Source organism: Dermacentor variabilis, chromosome 10 (assembly GCF_050947875.1).
Source record: "Dermacentor variabilis isolate Ectoservices chromosome 10, ASM5094787v1, whole genome shotgun sequence".
Lineage (NCBI taxonomy): Eukaryota > Metazoa > Arthropoda > Arachnida > Ixodida > Ixodidae > Dermacentor > Dermacentor variabilis.
The window spans coordinates 35,366,682-35,390,087 of record NC_134577.1 but is presented as its reverse complement, the minus strand read 5'-3'; the positions used below and the strand labels follow the sequence as shown (position 1 = coordinate 35,390,087).

The 23,406-nt window shown below is 41.5% G+C and overlaps 1 protein-coding gene across 6 annotated transcripts in view; it reads left to right on the top strand.

Moving 5' to 3' along the window:
• Window positions 1–23,406, top strand: part of LOC142560302 (phospholipid-transporting ATPase ABCA1-like) — an 85,759-nt gene that overhangs the window by 24,517 nt on the left and 37,836 nt on the right. For 5 of the 6 annotated variants that reach the window (XM_075672297.1, XM_075672296.1, XM_075672293.1 and 2 more), the window contains exons 9-21: window positions 677–953; window positions 2,227–2,366; window positions 5,621–5,743; window positions 8,446–8,634; window positions 11,027–11,238; window positions 12,856–13,032; window positions 14,670–14,892; window positions 15,734–15,955; window positions 16,544–16,748; window positions 17,420–17,545; window positions 20,809–20,989; window positions 21,636–21,767; window positions 22,318–22,457. In XM_075672297.1, the coding sequence (XP_075528412.1) occupies window positions 677–953; window positions 2,227–2,366; window positions 5,621–5,743; window positions 8,446–8,634; window positions 11,027–11,238; window positions 12,856–13,032; window positions 14,670–14,892; window positions 15,734–15,955; window positions 16,544–16,748; window positions 17,420–17,545; window positions 20,809–20,989; window positions 21,636–21,767; window positions 22,318–22,457 (2,347 nt within the window). Of the gene's footprint in view, window positions 1–676; window positions 954–2,226; window positions 2,367–5,620; window positions 5,744–8,445; window positions 8,635–11,026; window positions 11,239–12,855; window positions 13,033–14,669; window positions 14,893–15,733; window positions 15,956–16,543; window positions 16,749–17,419; window positions 17,546–20,808; window positions 20,990–21,635; window positions 21,768–22,317; window positions 22,458–23,406 lie in introns of those variants that run through there. The other variant, XM_075672298.1, reaches the window with a different exon arrangement.

Here is a 23,406-nt window from a genome sequence, read left to right as displayed (position 1 = left end):
AGAAACAAACAAACAAACAAACAAACAAACGAGCAAGCAAGCAAGCAAGCAAACAAACAAACAAACAAACAAACAAACAAACAAACTAGAAAAGAACTCTATTTTCCTACTTGTTCCCTTATGTGTGCCTCTTGCTGTCTTGCTTTCACACTGTAACCTTATGTTTCGGAAAACGTTAACTAGCCCAAGCCACACTATTCTCTGGCTTTTGTAGGACACTGGAAACATTGTTTCTAATTTGTCCTTGTTTTAATGTGCACCTAAGCCAAACAGAGCTGTACTCATCAACCTGTCTGTACTCCTTGCGTCCTTGAGGATGTATGATCACGCGAAGCTTGTGTAAAGAACACATTCAAGCCAGTTTTTATAAAAATAACCATTTGTCACTTTTGGGAGTACATGTCATAAAACAGATCACATGATCTTGAGAAGGGTGCTATGGCTAAGGATATACGCAATGTAATGTGAGGGTTCGCTGTGGATTCAGAGAATCCACATTGGTTTACAGAGATCCACATTGGTTTAGACACTAGTTAATTAGGAACTGATTTATCTCTTGTTCGTGGTGTCACTGTGATGACTGTTCAGCTGCTCAGGACTTTGTGTACAGAAAGGCAAAAAGTGATTGTCATTGCTCTAATTAGGAAGTACATATTCACTCGATCCACTATTTCAGTTGTGGGCACTGACCAGTTTCCAAGAGCTGCTCAAGGGTTTCACCGAGAGAGTTGACCAACTGTCAGAACTCTTCACCTGGGGTCGCTCACGGCCCAATGGCACATTGGCAAGGGTGATTCAGGTGTCGCTGTGTGGACGCAACATGTCTTCTCTCCTGGACACAGAGCATGGCCCAGCCCAACGCTTCGAGGAGTTCCGGGAACAGGTCAACAGAAACCTGCAGGAACAGAATGATGAGAATGTGGTCTCAGAATACGTCTACGACAACACCACCAGTGAGTGTTTGTGCAAAGAAACTGGGGCCTGGGCTAGTTGTTACAATTTAATAGCATTATTCGTAAATCTAAGACGTGTCTTGCCGACATTAGCATGTAATGAATATTGGATATGACAAAGGTCATATGTGTGTCATTTATGTGTCAAATAAGACTTCGTTGTACTGAGGTCTGACTACATATTATATTGATCAATCACTTATTTGAAAGCTTTCCTAGCAATGAATCAGATATGTTAAGAACTGTGTACACATGTCAGGTGCAGAAAAAGCAGCAATAATGTATCAAACAGGTACTAATTATTTGCTAAAATGATATCAAAGCAAGCACATGTAGTATAGCCAACACAGCAGTGCACATAATGGCTTTGCCCAGTATGTATCGATATGAAGAGGAAAGAATCAAAGATATGTGGCACATGCTATTGTGCTTCATAGTATTAAATGTTGGTGCAAGTATGAACTAACTTATGTGTATTATTATTACTATTAAACTTTTCTATGATTGCAAGCACAGTGATTTAAAACCAGTCGCAATAAAGTCACGCATGATTAAAGTAACTATAACTGCCTTAAAAAAATGGGGGCTGACTTCTCAATAATATTGATGATGGTCTGGTACCTTGCTCATGGTACTATTATTGACTGTAGTATATTGTTAGTATTCTGGCATTGTCCAATCATGAGCAGTCAATGAGCTAACAGCATTGTAAATTTAGCCTGTGTTTTTTCTAATTCCAGCTATAGCTTCAGCAACATTGTGCGGTGTTAGTGAAACAAGGCACAGAATGTACATACCTAGCTTAACAGATCAATGTTTATTGTGTCATTCACTGCTATGCTGCTAATAAGTGTCAACTGGAACATCAATGCACATCACCACAGACTTTAAGGACACATTTTTCAAAACTGAAGCATGGGATTTCTGTTAAAGGGATGTTCATTCATTACTGTGTGTTATGCAATTCTGCTGTTGAGTTGCATAAGTTAAAGGAATTAATTACAAAGTTAATGAGTGAAATTCTGTGAATTAGTAACATCATTCTGCGATTTGTCTTGCAAGCAGTGTCCACCTTTTCAAACTATGGCTGGTAGGACAGAGTTGCAGTATCTGCCAAAGGAAATCTTTAATAAGTCTGTAAACAATAATGTCAATAACCTGGCATGTTATTAGCCAAGAATCTCCCAATTCCAAGCTCTTCCTTCTTTTTAACTTGTATTGTTTCATTTCAGAAACTAAGAGCATCACTGCAGTGCTCATTTCCTGTTTACAGGCCCTCGCTGCAATGCTGTCTTCCAGAGCTTTGAACGTAACAGGCTGATGCGGTTCCTGTGGGGCCAGGTCAAGCCTTACGTTCGAGGCAAAATTTTGTTTGCCCCCAACAATGTGGCAACGCGAAGGATCATTAGCAAGGTCTGTGATTCTTCACATGTTAATGTTGTGATTCGTTTTGTCAAATACAGCTAATTGGGCACTTGCTGTTTTCCGAGAGTTGCTTGCATAACAGTGAGTCTCTTGGCAGCAGTAGGTGCATGTAGGTCCATTGGTAAATGGATTGTGCAGGCAGTTGGCTCGCATCTTGTGGGTACTGCAGTGGCTGGTGCTTGTGAAATTGCTGTTTTGTAGTAGATATGGCGCAGCATTGTAATAATAAAATACATAGTAGGTATTATACAAAATTTAGTGGGCCTACATGATATCCCTATAAAATTTATGAGCTATGCAGGTATGCAGCGAGGAATGAGCACCATTTTCTGCACGTTACCTGCCCCAGAGCAGAATGTTTCTAGACTTGCCAAGTAGGGAAATTTACTAATGCTCTGCTAATGTGTGTTCCCTTTAATAATGGACTTACGTGTGCATTTGGTGCACCCTTATGCTTTGTTCTTATGCAGCGACCTCTGTCTTTGTCCTCACAACTTTGTAACAAGATTTCGTGCTTACTGCTGCTTTGTTTTTGCTCAGAATTTGCAGTGGGGTAGCATTGTTTTGGTCTGCACCCTTCAATAAACACATGGCATCTTTTACTGAACAGTTTGTCCAGACAGTTATTGCTGACAGGTCATAAAACTCGGCGACTTATTTGCAGCATTTCATTCCTCTAATGGCAAAATGTACTTACAACAGTGGTCTTTCGCATTTTTTTCTTGAACAAGCTGCTCAAGCAAGGACAGCAAGTGTATTATTTATTTATTTATTTATTTATTTTTAATTTAATTTACAAATACCTCACAGGCTCCATGTAGGAGTATTATGTGAGGGTGACTAGACAATAATTTTTAACAGGAACACAAAAGCAGACAAAAGAAATTCAAGAACCAGGTACTATACAATGATAAAATGTAGTAGATATGGTGTAGCATTGTAATAATAAAATACTTAGTAGGTATTATACAAAATTGAGTGGGCCTACATGATATCCCTATAAAGTTTATAAACATTGTTTCAAGTGATCATATGGTTAGCAAAAGCAGTCATAGGTGGTTAGTATTTTATTTGCAAATGCCACATGGTCATGAATACAGACAACATCATCAGGGAGGTCATTCCATTGACCAGTCGCACTTGGAAGCATAGATGCACTAAAGGCTTGGGTGTGGCCGAAAAGACGAGTTGAACTATGTTGATTATGAAGTCTGCGAGATATGTAATGTAGTTTTGATAGTGCCAAGGTATTTGCGTACGCGCCGTAGACTATTTTATGGAATAAACAGAGAGCGATTATCTTCCTACATGGTTCCAATAAGGATGATAGTAATAATGAAGTCTTCATGTTAGTCACACTGGAGTGTCAGTTGTAACCTCGAGTGATGAAACATGCAGCGTGGTTTTGCATTGATTTCTGTAAGTTGATTAGATAGACTTGGTGTGGTGACCAGATGTATGATGCATATTCGAGTTGTAGACGAACAAATGTCTGGTATGCTAGTTTCCGTGTTATGGAAGATGCCGCATAACGTCTACGTTTCATGTATCCTAGTGTGCGTGATGCCATGGCAGTAATTTTTTCAATGTGTGTTGACTAGGAAAGATTAGAATTGAAGTAATACCAAGGGTACATGTAGTTGGGCCTTACTAATCTAGAGTTATTGTTAAGGGCGTATTTGTAAGTCAATTTTGTCTGCTTTTGGCTGAACATCATTAGTTTTCATTTGTCAGTGTTGACTGTCATTTGCTACTGTGAGCACCAGAATGTGATTTTGTCAAGATCTTATTGTAGTACCAGATGATGTGCACGAGTCATAATTTTATGGTATATTATGCAATCATCAGCAACCAAATGGATGATTGATGTTATATAAGATGGAAGGTTATTAATGTAGATAAGAAATAATAAAGGACCCAGGACGCTGCCTTGAGGAACAGCTGAAGTAACTTCAGATAACGTAGATGAGGTGTTATTAACCCAAGTAAACTGCTTGCATGAGGATAAAAAGTTACGGAGCCAAGAGATAGTTAAAGAATCAAGTGAAGGGACGAAAGTTTAGTAACTAAACGGCAATGTGCTACACGATATATATGAATACGTATATGAAGTCTGTCTGTGTGTTACTGTCCATATTAGAAAATAGGTCATGGGTGAATTTTAGTAGCTGAGTTTCACACAGCAAGCCTTTTCCAAGACCGTGTTGTTGGTGAAAAAAGAAATGGTTATTTCCTAGACGTTGTGCAAAGTTAGATGCAATTATGTGGTCAAGTACAGTATTTTGTAAGGGATGCTAGTCAGGGATATGTACGCGATAGTTATTTACATTACTTTTATTTCCAGATTTTAATATGGGTATCACCTTGCCAATTTTCCAATTGTGTAGAAGTGCACCAGTACATAATGACTGATTGAAGCTATGGTAAAGGATTAAACTGCAAGGGATTATTGTTAGTTTGAGGATTTTAGTGTTGATTCTATCAATACCGGGGCTTGTGGATGCTTTAAGTTTCGTTATTACGGATGCGATACTTTCCATGGTTAATTCAAAGTGGTTCATATACCTATAATTGACGTCAGCAACACTAGGAATATTTGAGCAGTCATCCTTCGTGAATACGCATGTAAAGTACTTGTTTAAAACATTGGCACATTTTTCTTCTTCAATCGAATTACTGGTTTCACCCTGTAGTGCTAAATTAGTCATAGAGGAAGTCGGGGAAATGGTACGCCAGAATTCTTTGGGATTGTTAGTCATTAATGACTGTAAGTCATGCGAAAAAAACTTATGCTTAGCTTTACAAACAGCACAACAATATGCAGTTTTGCAGAATCTTTGTTGTAACCAAACTGCAGGAGTGTTTCATCATTTAGCTGCTTTGAACAAGCGTTTCTTTTTATTTTGTAGAGGTCACAGAGATCTATGATACCGCAGTGTTGATATGTTAAGTCTTAATGAAATTAAAGGTATATGTGCATGCATTAGTATATGCGCATGCAATGATACAGTCTCAAGAATGCTATATTTCTGCATGATTTGAGTGAGGACAAAACAGGCATGCAGATTTCTAAAATGTCATCGGAAAAAATATGCAGGTCTTCATACTTTAACATTTACTAATGTTTAGTGTTTTAAAATATAGCGCTGCTCATTGGAAAATGGAGAATTCGCATTTGACAAAAGCCAACCTGTGAAACGGGCTTGCAGTAACATCCGACTGTCTCTGCACTGCTGTCGCAGGTGAATGAAACTTTCGAGCCGCTCAACAGACTGATGAATTTGGCTCACCGTTGGACTGTGGACGTCGCACCCAAGCTTGTACATTGGCTGAGCAACAACTCTGCAAGGTTGGAACAAGTCAAGGTAAGCGATGCATTTTATCTTTTGGTGTATTTCTTTATTCAGCACTGCTGCTGAGAAGGGCTGATTGTGCCATTTTATCGTTTGGATTGCTTAAATTGATAATGTATAACAGCGTCATTATAAAAATGTTGCAAAGGCTCTATTGACTTTGTCTGGTGTTAAAGGGCCCCTCACCAGGCCGCATAGCTAATCTCGGTTATACGCTGGAAGTTGTTACGTGCCCTCTAGGAAGCCTTCTGCCGCAAGGATTTTTCAAATTAGTTCATTAATAGCCGAGATAGAAATATTTCAGTGCTGCGAACCCATGATTTCAGGAGGCGAGGGCCACTGCCAAGAGAGACACTCTCTCCACTTGCCCCGTCTTAGCCTCTGCAAACGAAATTTCTTCTCTGCGTGCTCCCACACCAGTGCTCGAGGATCACGTGACGCACATGTCACGAGCCCCGCCTTCATTTTTTTTATCCTTGCTTTTCTGTTGCATGGCTTACTTCCACTGACGGTGTTCTGCGTGAGCTGTTGCGTTTGTCTTGTTTTGTGCAGAGCACGATTTTGCGTGCTGTGCACGAGAACACCTGACTAGCAGTATAAGTCAGTGCTACACGAATATTGAGGCAGACACAGGAATTTCATAGAGCATGATTGCGCTCTATGCGCAATCGAAGTAAAACAAGAATGCACAGACATTCAGTTTGTGTGTTTTATTATTTCTATAAGTTTTAATTCATCTATTGAAGCAACAGATTACACTAATAACAGATGTTGCCTTGAATAATTTCCGAAGTCACGTGTCACTACGAGCGACTTCACAGCAGTGAGGTATACATATAGGCGTACTTGTGCAATTTACGTCGACTCTCCGGCTGGGAGCACAGTGCCTGCGAGGAGAAGGGCAAACGGTGTTTGGTTTGAAATTTCAGCTCTTTTCGCAGCACGTGGCAGACACGATCATTAGCGCACACTGTATGCACAACGCTTGTCAGCTAAAAAAAATGGCCAGACCTGGTGAGGGATAGTCTAAATTGACCCGACTATTGTGCACTGCTGATGGAAATGATGTCATGTGTCAGGTTCCCAGCTATAGTGACTGCGTTATTATAGGGTAAGCAAAAACACTCATGCACTTATTCATAACCGCATGTTCAAGATCCCCTGGTCGTCAAAATTGAAATCTAGAACTCGCTACTGTACAATCTCTCGTAGCTTGTCTTTTGTGGCTTTGGTTTGTGAAACACCACCTGTCAATCAGTTTCATTAAATTGGGATCTTGAAATGACTTTGCATTTAGAGATTGACCACATATGCAGAACATGTGTGCTGAACATGTCTTGAACAGTGCAGAAATGATTTTTTTTACTAAGTTACTAAGTGTACTTGTAAGTAGGCCATTGTGTTCAACACTTTTCATTCTTGGCAAATTGACTGTGCCATTCATTCATTCATTCTCTTTGTTTGCTTGTATCTGATTGTGTACTGCTTAAGGGTACTTATGAGTCAGTATGGCCATCTTAATTTGGATGTATTATTGTATTTCTGCTGAACATTGCCTTTGTCTTCTTCATATTAATCTTCAACCCTCCTTTTTACATTTTCTGGGTTAAGGCTGTGAGTCATCCGTTGCAATTCATCCCCAGTGTTGCTGAACGGGACATTGTCATCTGCAGACTGAAAGGGGTTGGGATATTTGCCATTGATCCTCACTCCTAAGCCTTCCCAGTCTAATAGCTTGAATATTTCTTCTAAGCATGGAGTGAATAGCATTGGAGGGATAGTGTCTCCTTGCTTGATCCCTTTCTTCATAAGTATTTTTCCACTTTTCTTGTAGGGAATTAAGGTAGCTGTGGTATTGCTGAAGATATTCACGTATGCATCCTGTATTCCTTAATTACGTGATACCTCCATGACTGCTGGTATCTATACTGAATCAAATGCCTTTTTATAAACTATGAAAGCCATATAGCGAGGTTGATAGTACTTGCCAGATTTCTTAAAAAAGAATTCATGATCACCAGTCAGCCTCTAGAGTGTGTGCAGGAGTACATTTATCTAGGTCAATTACTCACAGGGGACACTGATGATGAGAAGGAAACTTACAGAAGAATAAAAATGGGCTGGAGTGCATACGGCGGTAATTACCAAATCCTGACTGGGAGCTTACCACTTTCATTGAAAAGAAAAGTGTACAATCATTGCATTGTACCTGTGCTAACATATGGGGCAGAAACTTGGAGGTTAGCAAAGAAGCACAGTAACAAGTTAAGGAATGCGCAAAAAGTGATGGAACAAAAATTTTGGGCATAACTTTAAGAGACAGGAAGACAGCGGTGTGGATTAGAGAGCAAAGGGGGATAGCCAAGATTCCAGTTGACATAAAAAAAAAAAAAATGGAGCTGGGCAGGCCATGTAATGGGTAGGGCAGATAACCAGTGGACCATTATACTTACAGAATGGGTGCTAAGGGAAGGGAATCAGAGTCGTAGATGGCAGAAAATTAGGTGAAGTGATGAGATTAGGAAATTTGCAGGCACAAGTGTTAATCAGCTAGTGCAAGACAGAGATAATTGGACATCCCTGGGCGAGGCTTTTGTCCTGCAGGGGACATTAAGATAGGCTGCTGTACTGCTGCTGATGCTGATGTTGTTTGTAGCTGTCATTTTCTCTCAAGCTGCACTATGTGTGACGGCGGTTTCCCGTGAACCCTTTAGAAACTGTCCACATCTGAAGGCCTGGAGGCGTTCTTTCTTGCTGGAGAAAAGACGGGAAGTAAGGCCACCGCAGAGGAACTTCCCGAGGCTGCCCGAGCTCAAGGTGTGCTTGAGTGGCTGCTCTCTGACTGGGACGGCCGCATTGAGAGAATTAACAAGGTGGCTCAGGAAATGTATCACATCTTTGAGGTGAGTCATTCAACTCTGAACCCGCCATGGCTGCTCATCGACTATGGCAATGTACTGTTCTTTTTCGGGACGTTAAATTCGAAAATTTAATTTGATTTGTTCAATTATGAAGTGACTGTTGTCTCGGGCTACTTTTGTTGTTTTTCTGCAAGGAAGGCTTCCTTAAAGCATAATATAACATAACTGCTTAATTACTTATGACGTTGTAGAACAAATAGAATGTTCAATCCATTTTGCCATGATACAGAATATGTGATTCATATACGGGCCAGTGAGATTGCAGCAGCTGCATATTTTTGGATGCTTGTAAAAATGCATCTCTTTCACATTGAAACTGCTGCCAAGAAAGCTGTAAGCATGCCATCTGTCCAAGCTGTTGTGGCCAAGAATTAGTAGTCAAAGACAGCAGAAGGTTAGATTGGGTGATGGGGTTAGGATATCCATTGGGTAGGTTTAGCTGACAAAGGATTAGGAAAGGTGGAGATAGCTAGGAGAAACCATTGTCCTGCAGTCCCTACTTAACCCTTATAAAAGTTAATTTTTTTCACCGAATGCGACCCCCTGGGGTCGATTTTTTTTATTGCAGACTTAAAATCTTCAGAGTGACCTATTTCAAAAAAGAAAGATCTACTGCATTTTTTTTAGAGTGACCATAAAGTGACAAAAAGAAACCTAGGTAAACAACAAATGTTTATTCATGTTTACAGATGGGCTTGCGTAAATATTTATAGTAAGAATAAGAGAGTAAATACACTGGAATAACTGTATTCTGATTTGGCACTTTGGCAGCAGTCCGCCTCGAAGGAATTGCCGCTCGAGTCACTTGCAGAAGAGCAGCAGGCACGCACGTCCACAGCGTAATCGAACCAGGGCTGTGAGCACATGCAAGAAAGTTTGATGGTTGTGTGCTCGTCAGAAAAACAAAATGAGTTGGAAACTTGCAGCAACGCTCCATCCCATCGGCAATGAGGGTCAACCAGTTTTCATGTGTCTGGTTAAAAGAAACGGAGGCATGGCAGCATCGCTCATATGCAACAGCATCGTTTGTGATACCAGCACCTGCCTGTGAACAGATGTATTCGCACCTCTGTGAACAATAAACGAGCAAGCATCTAGGGGTGACCCTTTGAGAGATTAGAAACCAGATAGACTTCAATTTTTCCAAGTGCAACAAAAAAAAAAAAAAAGAAACGGGCCATGAGACGAAACCAAACTAACGACCGCACATCCACCCACATGCAGATGTCAGAGTACTCGCTGATGCATCGGCTTAAACAAGCTGTGGAATTAAAACCAAGAGATTGCGGAGTGAAAAAAAAAATTTTTTTTGTATCCACACAGGGTGGCAGCACTTGCTGGGCAACAGTGAGTTGAAAAATTGGTGCATTTTTCAAACATGCAAATGGTGTAATAAATATGTGGCATCGGCCATTTGGGACTTGTTAGTAGCACCGTGTATATTCATGCCTTTGACACTCAAAGGGTTAAAATATGCAGATAACGATGACAAAATTTGAGCCATTTGGCAGTATGCTTGCTCATGTTCCTTGATGAGATTTCTAGGACTGACCTGCAACATATGGGATTGATTGCGTGGTTAATTCAAAATTTCACCATTTGTGAAATTTCACCATTGCCAGGTGCCAGCAATATCACATTTCACTGTCATCTGCAGCAGCTTAGTGATCATAGATACAGCCAAACTGTTTTGCTATAAAATTAAGAGGTCTCGCTAAGCTGTGAGGTATGGATTTGATATTCAACACTGACGTGATGCGCCCTTTAAATGCAAAGGGTCTGCCGTCATGTGTTCAAGTGCGCGACATAGTTTTACAGGACAGAGAGCCTAGTCAGGCACTGAATTGCCTATTGCACCCCTCCTAAGTATGCAAACTGTCACACTTGAATAAAAAGCTTTAATTCTAATTTCGATTATACATTTGACTCGTAACATTTGAGCACTCTAGGAGGTTCTATTGGTGTTCTTTACACCTGGCTGGTTGAAACGAAATGCTCAGAACACATTTGCCTTGCTCATTCAGAGCACTTGGAGGTGAGGCTACCTTTGAGTGTGGAGTACAGCTGTGGTCTAACAGGATTCCCGTCAGGCGTCTTCTTCAATTGCTTTGGGATCAAGCAGCTAAATCTTGAGGGAACTCTGAATTAGTGCAAACCCAGCCAAAGAGCAGTAGGAACTCTGATTTTAAGCAAAAGGCCGAGAGGCAGTGTCAGTTGAATGTACTATAAGGTTTGCATTGGTTAGTCACCACTTATCGCAGTGTAGTTTTGTACCACAAGGGACAGTATCCGACCATGTCGTTCTGAACTCCACCTTCCTGTCTTTTAAAATTTTTAAATTTTTTGTCACCCCCCCACCCCCTTTGTTCTCTAGTGTTTTGAGATGGACCGGTTTGAGGGCTTCCCCTCTGAGGAGGCATTAATGCCACGTGGTTTGACGCTTATGCGAGAGAACAAGCTCTGGGCGGCACTAGTATTTAGTGGAATGAAGAGCTCCCAGGACACTGAGGTGCTTCCGCCGTTCATCCGCTACAAGATCCGCATGGATGCTCGCAAAGTGGACTCAACAAAAAAGATTGAAGACAGGTAATGGTATGATTTCTAATTGCTCTCATACCTTTAGCTGTTCTGGACTCCTTCATTCGGTCGCAGTCTTTTTATTACTTCGATGGGGGCGAAACGAAAAGATGTGTTTGTACAGTGCATTGGGTGCCCGTTAAAGAACCCCTGGCAGTCAAAATTAATCCAGAGTCCCACACTATGGTATGCCTCATAATCAAATCATGGTTTTGAAACGTAAAACCCTAGGATTTTTAATCAGTTGTCACACTGTCATCGTCATGCCATCGTGGTCGTGTAGTCGCTGCCATTCCAGTTTCGTCATCTGGTTGTCGTCATACCGTCGTGTCGCCATCGTTGCCATACACTCGTCATCATGCCATTGCCCTTATGCTGTCACCGTCACACTGTCATCATTATACCAACGTCATCATTTCAGAATCATCATCTCATTTTAGTCATGCCATCGTCATCATACAGCTTTTGTCATCATCGAGGTCATTCCTTCGTCATTTCATTGTCATCATTTCACCATGCTCATGTGCGACCTCGGCAAGTGAGTGCAATGGTGATGCGAGCCTATACTGGAGCCAGTGTATGTTGGATGTAGCTGAAGCAAAAGAAGTCTCAGAATGACCACTACGGATTTTAAGTAAACTGGAGTTCAGCAATACAGTGTATCGCTTCATTAATTTGAATGCTAATCGCGTTACTGTCAACAGTCATCGTGAGGTGGCTTCTGCCGTAACTTTTTCTTCTTACATTTTTAATAAAATAAAATAACATACACAGTAGACCAGATGTCACACTGAGACCTTAACTAGGAAAATGTTACACTTTAATCTGTCAAAGTTGTGTTTTAGCTACTCTTAGCAGCCTCGCCCTGTCTGAGCAAGAAATAAGACATGTAAATCTTGCATGCTTGAAATGTCGATGTTGAAGTCAAGGCTGTCAAACTTTGCAGGTGTGCTTGGAAACCGAGCTGTACTTTTTCTTTATTTGCTCTGAATTGGAGCGTAGAATGTAGCTTGACATCAAAACACAGTCGTGACAGCTGCCTTGCTAGTCGCTTTTCTTGTCCTTTTGACAAAGAGATATCTTCAGTGGTGCGTCTCTGGATTGGTTGTTGTGTGCTTTCTTTTCTTAGAAATGTAAAGAATTAGGCTGGTTGGTTATTCATGACTTGAGGAATACAACACCCGAGAGAATGAGGATGAAGAAAAGTCTAACGGACACCAGCACTGATACCAATACTCCCACAATTTCTTTTTCCTGAACATATGTGATGTTTTACATGCTGCACCTAGAAGTACAAGGAGTCCTCACGCAGTCTGGCTTGTATCTGCCATTCAGAACAGAGGCTATTGCATGTCCTACCGGCAGGCTGATAGGCGCACTGAAACCATCAAGCAGAGATTTTACATCAGGAAGGTGGCATAGGTTGAATTCGTTTCCGTACCTACTGTATACAAACAAAGCTGCTTCCTCTTGACGTCAAGGCCTTGTTTGGCAGTTTCAGCCATTGTCTCACTTTGAGGTACCCGAAGGGTTCACAGACCTCACATTTTAGAGAGTGCTAGTTTGACAGCTGATTTCCAGTTCCAGTGATCTGAAATTTGCCTCATATTTTTTTTCTTCTCGCAGAATATTTCGGCCAGGTCCGCGCCGTCGCCCAACCATTGACCTCAAGTACCTGACGTTTGGCTTTGCCTACTTGCAAGACCTCGTGGAACACTCCATCATAGCACTGCAGACAGGATGGGAGAAGACAACGGGGGTCTACCTGCAGCAGTTTCCATACCCCTGCTACATCTTTGATCAGTGGGTTGGCTTATCATTCGTTGTCTCTTGGGGGTACTTCTTTTCTACAGCTGCAGCTCACCACTTCACTGTTCCACTTGTGTTTACACTTACATTACTGTGCTCTTATTCAAGAGTTTGTGGAGGTAGTGCTATCTGAAGCCAAGGAAAGAAAAGTGCTGTCAAGTATGGCAGAGAACCAGTTGATGTGATGAAGAAAATTTGCAGGCATAGAATGGTGTAAGACAGCGCCAGACAAGGGTAATTCAAGATGATAAATGATGATGATCGTGCCATCCACTACAAACAGCTTCCAATTGGTCACAATTAGAACTTTTCTAATGACCAGTTAACCTGAAGCCCTTTCTAATGGTATGTATAATTGGTCATATTTAGCTCTCTATGTAGGATAAGTCATTAACTCTGCTAGCCTGTATTAAGTCTGTGTAAAAACTTGCAGCACGGCCTTTACATACTGTAGTGTAAAAAAACTCCCGTGACCCATGCATTGGGGCCACTTTAATGATCCTCTGGCGGTCAAAGTCTGGACTCCCACACTACAGCATGCCTCATAATGAAATTGTGGTTTTGGCACATAATACTCTGCAACTCATTTCATACTACAGTGTACTGGCCAGCTACAAACAGTACTTTGTTGACAGTACTGTGCCCATGGCTTAAAGTGTTTGTTGTTGTAATGCGTACCTGCCCTTCGTGTTTCATTTCATTTCACAACACTCAGTCATTCAGTTTTAAAAATGGCAAGCTTTCAGGTTTTACAGCTCTGTCAGGTCATGAACCTGACAGTATTGCCAAAGGCATAATAGTGTCATGTCTTCATGCTCATCAAGCCTTAATTTTAGAACAGGCTAGGAAACACACATGCCCATGGTCATGTTTTAGTGGAATACCTAGTCGCAGACTTCTGTGCATTACAAAGGCAAGACTAATTTGCAAACCTGACCAACTTAATTGCCACTGCATGTGATACAATTTAATACCACATTTCTTATTCAGCTACTTACGTACGTTGAATCCCATTTCAGACATCTCATACACATTATTTTTTCTTCACTGCAGCTAGTCACAAATGGTCTAAGCACTACATTTTAACATATATGTTGTACAGTGAATGGCAAATTGCATGCAGAGTTTAAACTGTGTCAGCAAGTCTAGTCTAAAACCAGCTAACCTGCTGTTTACTGTTGAAAAGCTAACAGCTGCAAACTGCATCCCCAAAAGCCCTCGCATTCAGTATGTACAGCGCAGTAAATCGTTAAAGGAACACCTAGTTAGCATTCCACCATTGATTGCAGCTGAGGCATGACATCATCAGCTGATTACATGGAGATTGGAAGACTATTCTTATGTATAGATGTCTACCTGAAATGTCATATCAGCCACTTTTTCTACTTGTATCACATATTATCCACTTATCAGCCGAAATGAAAACCATTGCAGTCGTACTGGCTATATTACCAGTTGATTGTTCTGTTTGAGAGTGATCCACACTGTACGCTCAACTCGATTGTATTTGGTTGCATATATGCATATTGTGTAATCAGTGCTCTGTTCCTGCAGTCTTGTGAAGTTCTTAATGTCCAGGTGCGTAAATGCTGTTTGTGTGCCTTTATCGTATCTGTCTGCTCCGAACGCAGGTTCATAGTGACAATAGCAGAGTCCTTCCCCATGTTCATGGTGCTGTCGTGGGTGTACTCATTCGCAATGCTCATCAAGAGCATTGTCCGGGAAAAGGAGCTGCGCCTCAAGGAGGTCATGCGCGTTATGGGCCTGGGAAGTGGGGTCCTCTGGCTCTCCTGGTTCATCGACGCATTTGGCTTCATGCTCATCTCTTCAGTTCTCCTCACCTGCATTCTCAAGGCATGTTGTTCCTGTGCTGTTGCTTGGTGTTCCTTCCTTACAAAGCACTCACTTGCAACTTGTAACAAGACACTGAACTGAGAATTGCAATGTTAATTTTGAGTTTTGTGGTGTTGCTAACTGCCACTGATTGGAGTTGGTAGCCTTGGAAAGGAAAGTGACAGTAACAGTGACAGTGACAGGAAGGAAAGGAAAGTACAGTGACACAGTATTTTGCTGTGCTAGTTAGTGCATATTGACTGGTTGATCAGCATTATGTAATGTAACATAACTAGTCTCTAGTTCCTTGCGCTTACTAATCCAAATTGCTTCTTGGTCAGAAGTGTAAAGATTGCTTAAAACAAGAACATGGAAGGTACAAGGTCTATATGAACGAACCATTTGTAATTTTTGTGTGTTGAATGAAAAAAAAAAGACAAAGAAACAACCAACGGCAAAGCAACTGAGGCTTTGATGAGCAGGTGACAAAGGTGTGTGTGCGTGGCAGATGGCCCGCTGCTGCTTTGTTCCAAGTTCACACTTTCCTAACTTCACATTCACAATGTGTTCTCATTTTAAGTACTGTCTCTGCAGAACAGCTACCTACAAATGTCCTGTGTGTTGCAATTTGTATTGCACTGTATCGAAGTTTCATTGCAACAATGTAAAGTTCTTGCACTGCATTCAGTGCACTCAGAAGCTCAAAACACTGTTGATTCAGATGGGAGGCCTTGGCTTGGCACTTAAGTTCGCATCTTTCATCAGCCTCCAAGCTGACCTTATTAGTAAGAAATGACTTCAATTTGTACTCATTATGTACTGATGTTGACTGAATGCCTTTGAACACCTTTGTGTTGTGCAGTTTGGCCAGGTGCTGGACCATTCGGACCCGGTGGTAATCTTTGTGTTCCTGGCCTGCTTCGGGGCGTCCATCGTATGCAAGGCTTTTCTCGTGGCTGCCCTCTTCTCGCGGGCCAACATTGCGGCTGCAGCTGGCGGTATCCTCTTCTTCACCTGCTACCTGCCCTACCCATTTGTCAAGCTCTGGAAGGACCGCCTCAGTATTCACCAAAAGAGTGCTGTTGTAAGTGTCTTTCTGTCACTGTCTGACTCTTTGCTTGAAGTAAGAGGGTGCAAGCTTCAGGTAGCTATGCATCATTGCTCAGTCATTGCAACTTTTGGTCTTTGCAACTTTCAGTCACTGGGATTTTCAGTCACTGTGGCTTTTGGTCGCTGCGACTATCGGTCGTTGGAACATTCAGACATTGCAAATTTTGGTCATCGCAACTTCAAGTTGTTGCAGCTTTGAGTCATTATCATGAGATATTATGCTGTGCAGTTAACCCATTCATCACCAAGTTTTGTCAAATCACTGACTGTGGCAGTTAGAACCAAGGTCCTAAACCTGGTGAATGGCCAACCTAAAACAAGACAAGAAAGAAAGTATCTTCTGGATCACTTCTGTGTGACATAACACGCCAATTTTTGTTAATGTAATTATGCACTCTTACCTTGGACGACAGCAGTGTTCGTCTTTGTTCTAGCATGTGTAGTGCATAACATGTGCATTCCTGGCATTCCACATCGATTTATTCATTATGAAAGCCTAACATGTGCCAAAAGTATTTCTAAACGACAACATGGCCCACATGTGCTGTCTTGCATCTCGCAGAGCTTGGTGCCTAACGTGGCCTTTGGCCTCGGCTGCAGCTACTTTGCCCACTTTGAGGAGGAGGGAGTTGGCGTGCATTGGCACAACCTGCTCCGGGGAGGCCTACCTCCAGACACCTTCTCCATCGCTCATGTCATGGGCCTGCTGCTGCTCGACGCCGTGCTCTACTTTGTGCTCGCATGGTACATCGAAGCTGTCTTTCCTGGTGAGCACACAGTGGTGATAGATCCACACTGTTCTCAGGCCATGGATTAGACTAGAAACGAACCTGCTTTATCAGAACTGAAAAAAAAAAATGATGTGACAAAACAGAGTCAGCAGCCCAAGTCAATTCCTGCTTGCTGTGAAGTAGGCATGCTTTTATGAAACTCAGAATGATGCTTTCTATCTTGTCTTTAGATAGGGTTGAAGCTTAATTTGTCTGTTGTTATAGTTAATTTCGATCAATGAGCTTCAACCTATCTTTTCATTTTGTGGAACGCTAGAGGTCTTCAGAAATTCAGGAGTTGAGGACAGTTAATGAGTTGACCAACTGTGGTGTTGCTCCTCTCATTAAGTATTCACACCACATGGGATGTACTTAGGGCTGTATTTTGACAATGCTGGTTACATAGGCAACAAACCCTCTGATCAACTGCCTTGTTTTGGTCAGTTTGTTCAGTTCACTGTGCCACTTGATGCGCACAGCACGTTACGAGCAGCGGGTATTCAAAAGCACATTGTCACTCCCACGTCACTGGGGCCTTGGAACTGTGCTTTGATGGACTTCGTTGCAACTTTTTAAGCCAAGGGTTCACAAAGGCAGTCCGAGGAGCCTGTCATGCTCGTGCTTACCCAAAGTGCTAGCTTGAAGTTTTGCTCTTTCCTAATCTGCAGGGCAATATGGAGTGCCAAAGCCATGGTACTTCTTTGTCACCAAGACCTACTGGTGTGGTGCCTCACATTCTGACAGTCCCAGAAAGTCAGCGTGGGAGTCGTGCAATGGAACGGCTAGCTTGAATGGTTAGTCGCTTCCATTATTTGTTCATTTACGCATTACTAGAAGGCAACAGTACGGATTAGAATGCAAATATGCCTTGCACACTCAACCCGGCTTACTCGGTTGTCTGCTATGCTGCTGTAGCCTGCTACTTGCTGCGCGGCCACCAATCCTTCTGGTACCTGCACGATGTATCAGCATAACTGACGACCAAGCGAGTCGGAGTCGGTGCCAAAGTGTTGTGGCGTTCTGTTCCCATGTGACCATTTTCTGTGTCATAATGTCATGACACATACACCTCCTTGAGAAATAAAACTGATAATAGTTCGTAAAAAAGCTGTTATAGTATAAATCATTTAAGGTGCGCTGAGGCTTGTCAGTATATTTTCTAGGGTTTTGAGGTCGGGTACATTAAAGCAAAATATGGAAAGCCAGAAATTTAATGTCAATACTCCTTTAAAAGGAAGAATAAGTTGGGCACAGATAACATAATGTATAGAGCAGATAACCGGTGGTTTATTAGAGTAATATAGAAGTGGTGCCAGTAAAGGGAAGTGCAGATGAGAGCAGCAGAGTATAAGGTAGAGTGATGAGATTAGACCAAATCAGAAAAAAAATATTTGCAGGCATATTATGGAGTCGGTTGACTGGGAACAACAGTGCTGCATCTGAGCATTATATTAAATTTGTTTATTGGTGATTTATTGCCACCTCACTTGACGAAACACACTAATGAGAAACTTTAAATCAGTTGAGATTGATATAGTATTATTTAAAAGCTTTGTTTTCATTAATCTTGCAGTAAAAGGTTGATTACTAAAAGAGAGAATGAAGCCACACTTCCATTTTTGATGTTTCGTGCTAGGACTTTAGTGTCAGTATTTCAGAGGGACATCATGGATTTCAAAGTATATATTTCTAAATATTTGAGCCATTGCAGCACTGTATAATATCTTTAAGCTTGCTAAGTTCAGCCTTTGGCTCCTTTGAAATATAATACAGTAAATTACCATCAATTTGGCTTCAGTTAATTCGATTTTCTGGTTAATTTGATCCCGATCAAAGGTACCGACATAAGGCAATGCATTTATACAGGCCTAAACTTTCGTTATTTCTCTCCTAAAATTGGCCTTCGCTAGATAATTCGAACTTGACCAGTCAGTATGCCCATGCCTGGCCCCTATGGTGACCCCATTAGCAACCCCTTTAGTGGCAGCATCTGTCTCGGCAGAGCTTAGGGCACAGTAAATGCATTGAACACACATCAAAAATCTCTCGTCGGAATGACTGTTTTCGGCCTGCCCTGCGAAGATTTTCAAGCAATCACGGTAGCTCACAGTGTTTGATTACGATATATATACGATTCTAAGGCTCGCCATTTGTTTATCTCAAGAAAATATAACAAAAAACCGCGTTCGCGGCGTTTGTATGCTTCGCCGTTTAACACAACTGTTTGGAAGAGAAGCTAACTTCAAATAACCGTGCGGCGATGCTGACTTTAGAAAACAACTGGGCGGCTAGTCTCTTTAGGGTAGGCCAGACATCGTTTTTTGCATTGCCGAGGTCACCTTCAGGCGCCCGAGCACGCTCCATTCTCGCAGAGAGAAGCACTTTGCAAAGTCCGAGATGATGTCATTCGTGCTCACCAGAGTGCCCTTCCCGCAGGGCTAGGTATCACCACGCAGCATGACTAGGTATCGCCACGCAGCATGACTTTAGAAAACCGGCCACTATTGCACAATGCATTGCCCATATTTTTTTCTTGGGAGGGGGGGAAGGCTAAAAATAAAAGAAAAATCGGGTACGCATTAGGCTTCTACTTTGCTTAGGATCTTCAGTGCCATTTCTATATTAATTTATACTTTGGGCACATGGAATTTGTGGGTGTGTTAGAATCAAGCAAATAATGCGAAATGAATCAGCGGTGCATTTTCACATTTTTTCTGCATCTTGTTTAACTCGTCCCGTCAGTTAATTCAGTCAACTTTGTTGCTCCTGTCATTAACCCTTTGAGACGTCACTTTATCTCGTTGGTTGAAGACTTACTTTCACCACATTTCTTACGTCTTCAGAATCATAGAAAGCATACAGCTGCTGAAAAGATCAAGAATTTTCAATTGTTTAGCGAGTTTTGTTAAGTGTACAGAATGTGGACTCCACGCGAAAACTCGCTACAGGAACATAAAACTATTTGAACATAAAATATTTTGTGTTTTGAAAAGCTTGAAAAGCACTTATCCAGCCACTTGAAAGTTATGCCTGGTGCTTGACATTGTGAAAAACAATAATAACCTGCTTGTGTCCAGGGCATGTAGGCATTATACAGTGTTTCTTCTTTTACTCCAAGCACTTGTTTTAAAAGAAGCCAATGAACTTTACACTAATCACATCACTACAGATGAATTATCTGCCCAGGCAGACATGATTTGCAAAATAATAAATAAATAGAAATAAAGCAATCCTTTCACTAATCGTACTAATTGCAACAAATAATTGTTTGTTATAAACTTTATATAGTGTATGTTTATAGGGAAAAGTTGGAAGGAATCGTCATAAAAGTCTAATTCTGTTTTACCACATTTGAAGATGGCCATGTAGGCCAAAATAACTGGTGACAAATTATTCTTTCAATTTACCGCAACACTGCAAAGTGGGGCTCGCTGTCCAACCCATTGGTGACCTAAAAGGGTGTCATAAAATGAAGCTGCTGTCGCATTTCCCTCTTTCCACGATCTGATGTGGATTGGTGCTTTGGGCAGCTCCTAATCGAACACCTAGTCACTTCAGCAGCAGGGGTGAAATGGAACCGCTTTATCGCGCACTATGGCAAAGCTTCATTTTAAGCTACCCAACTACATCACAGAGGGCTTACACCAGGAGCCGTGCTTCGCAACTCTATGTGCGTAATCAGGTAAATTGAACAAACAATTTGATGGCAGCTATCTTGATCTACATGGCCAGTTTATGTAGAAACATGAAACTAGACTTTTATAATGATTCCCTCCGACTTTCCGCTATAAACACATGCCAAAAAGTTTGTGACTAAAAATTTGAACAGTGTAATTTGTTCAATTAGTGAATTAATTTCTTTGATTTTTCTTGCAAATGATATCCACCTGGACAGATAATTCGATTGTAGTGGTGTGAACCAGGTAAATTTCAAAGGCCGTTCTTGAAGAAGTGTTTGAAAAGAAAAAAGAAAAAAAAAACATTGCTTGCTCTGGAAATGGATGGATGGATAAATAAATGTGCCTTTCCTCCTTTCATCAATCGCGTGTGACATCAGTGAAGACAGAAGACATGGAGGAAGAGCCCCGTAACCTGCCACTTGGAGTGCTTATCCGCAAGTTGACCAAGGTGTACGCCGGTGCAGATCGGGCGGCTGTCAACGAGCTCAGCCTCAACTTCTACGAGGGTCAGATCACTTCATTCCTTGGCCACAACGGGGCTGGCAAGACAACCACTATGTGAGTGCAGCGATCATCACTCACTTCGGAGTCTTGTCATTTGCTTTCCTTTTGTAAGCTGTACCGCAAAAAGTTTTGTGCCTTCTTTCTAGTATGTGGTGGAGCCGACAGGGTGATAGCCAACAGTCGAGCTCATCGGCTTACTATACTACACACATTAACTATTATTGAGAGGCAGTAAGCATCTGTGGTTAAAAATCAGTAACTGGGCAAAAAGACCCCAAAATACCTGAAGTGTTGGTGTCGAACACCAACAAACCAGATACAGCGAGCGAATTGCATTGAATGCACAGTGACACATTGTTCTTAATTCTGGGCATACGCGCAGACATGCCCTGGTGCAGAACAATAAGCTTTACGCTCTTGCATTTTCAAGTAATGCAATATACAAGAGCAATGCCTAAGTGTGCTTTGCGTTAGTTTTTTATACAGCGCAACTAGCCACTGCATTGTCGCATGACATGCAGATGGCACAAAAACATCGAAATATAGTCTGCACTCTGAATGCCGATGTTTCAAAAGTGCACTTGAGGCAGGAGCATGCGTAACTGAAAGATTAATTGACAAATGTTCACCTTAAGCTGCCTAGGCTAATGTGATTGTTACAGCTTGAATTAATGTTCCGAATTTTCTTGCTCCTTTTCAGCTCCATCCTCACTGGTCTATACCCTCCGACACAGGGCACGGCTCAGATCTATGGAAAGGACATCAGAACTGAGATGGACATCATTCGTCGAAGCCTTGGCACCTGTCCCCAATACAATGTCCTTTTTGACAAGTAATTCCATGTTTTTGTGCCTGTCATTTTCATAATTGAGGCACTGCAAAATGGGAAAGAAAACTTTGAACAACACTTTGAACAACAATGTAGTTTCCTTCATATCTGCATTCGAAAATGTCTGAAAACACTTTTCTTAAAATGCACATATTGCTTTACATATAAAGTAACTGCTTTTCGTTGTCTTTTGTCCTTGCCAAACACTGTGGAGGTTATGTGACACCGCATATTTTGTCATGTGGTGTGACATTGAAGAGTGCCATCATTTCACCTCTCACTTAAAAGATTGTTTATGTCCCGTTTGCTCAGAACAGTAATTTACAGCATTCTTGTTCCTAGTAATAGCTCTCCGCTCTGTACTTTAGTGTTTGTTTAAAGCTTCGTTTGAGTTAATAGATTTCTTATATCAAAATGAAGCTGCAGTGCTTGAAGTAAAGCTATTCCATCGCTTACATTTTTGTTTGGAAGTTTCATTAAGAACAAAAGCAGAGTCGCTAATTTATCATGCAAAAAGCAACAATAACGATTGACATGTTTCTCTTTATCACAGCTTGACAGTTGCTGAGCATCTCTGGTTCTATTCTCGACTCAAAGGCCTTACTGCTGATGCAGTTGAATCTGAAGTTGACTCGTTTGTGCGGGAATTAGCCCTGGTCCACAAGAGGGATGAATACTCATGTAACCTCTCAGGTGAGCCACTTGCAACCAGCTAAATGAAATATCATGTCGCCAGTCAAGAAATCTAATTTATCGTTTATCATAGTTTATTGAGACAGCAGTTAAAATCTCTAAACAGCGTTTGTGGTGTCCATCCTTTTCATTATGCCATCGTCATTGAGACAACTCATTCAAACGTCTTCTTGTTGAATGGAAAACTTGCCGTCACGAAGAGCGTTTTATTGAAGTGATTATTTGCTCTCTATGTATAGGACACACCCATCTAATGCATAACTATTTATTGAGGAACAAGCAGCCATCTATATGCAATGAATCTCAAGAACCCACATTTTAATTACATGCTGTACTACTGAAACATGAAGATGAAAATAGTTTCACGAATGATACTGATTGCACATGTCTTTATCCTCCACTTTATGGTTAGGAGATGTTTCACTTGTGCCCTTACAGATGTTCTCAAGAATTTAGATAACACTGGCATTTAAAAAGAAATTTTAGAGTAACAAAATTATGGTTTCTTCGAATTCTCATTGATATTTACCATCCCGTGGTTTGTACAGCATAGCCTTTGTTGAGTTTGCACCATTAAACTCGAATTAACAAACAAACAAGCTAATGAACAAGCATCTTATGAGTTGCAGCTTCACTCTCACTATACGGTGAAGAAAAACAAACTTTGCCTACCACCTCTGGGGATTGAATTCGTGCCGCTGTGGCAACATGCACTGGAAGCCAAAAATGCCGACTAGTACTGAGCTGTTGTGCAACAGTCATGCCTAGCCATTCGTTGCGGAGTTTCGCGTGCTGCACAGACTTTGAAAATTGGGGCGTCTGTGCACGTCCGTATTTCAGTGGTGACAGCAGGCAATACGGTAGTGGACGAAGGCGATGTTATGCATTCCACAAAGAAGTTGTCCTTCACAATATGGCAGTGCTTACTATGAGAGCATGCTGCTGTTGC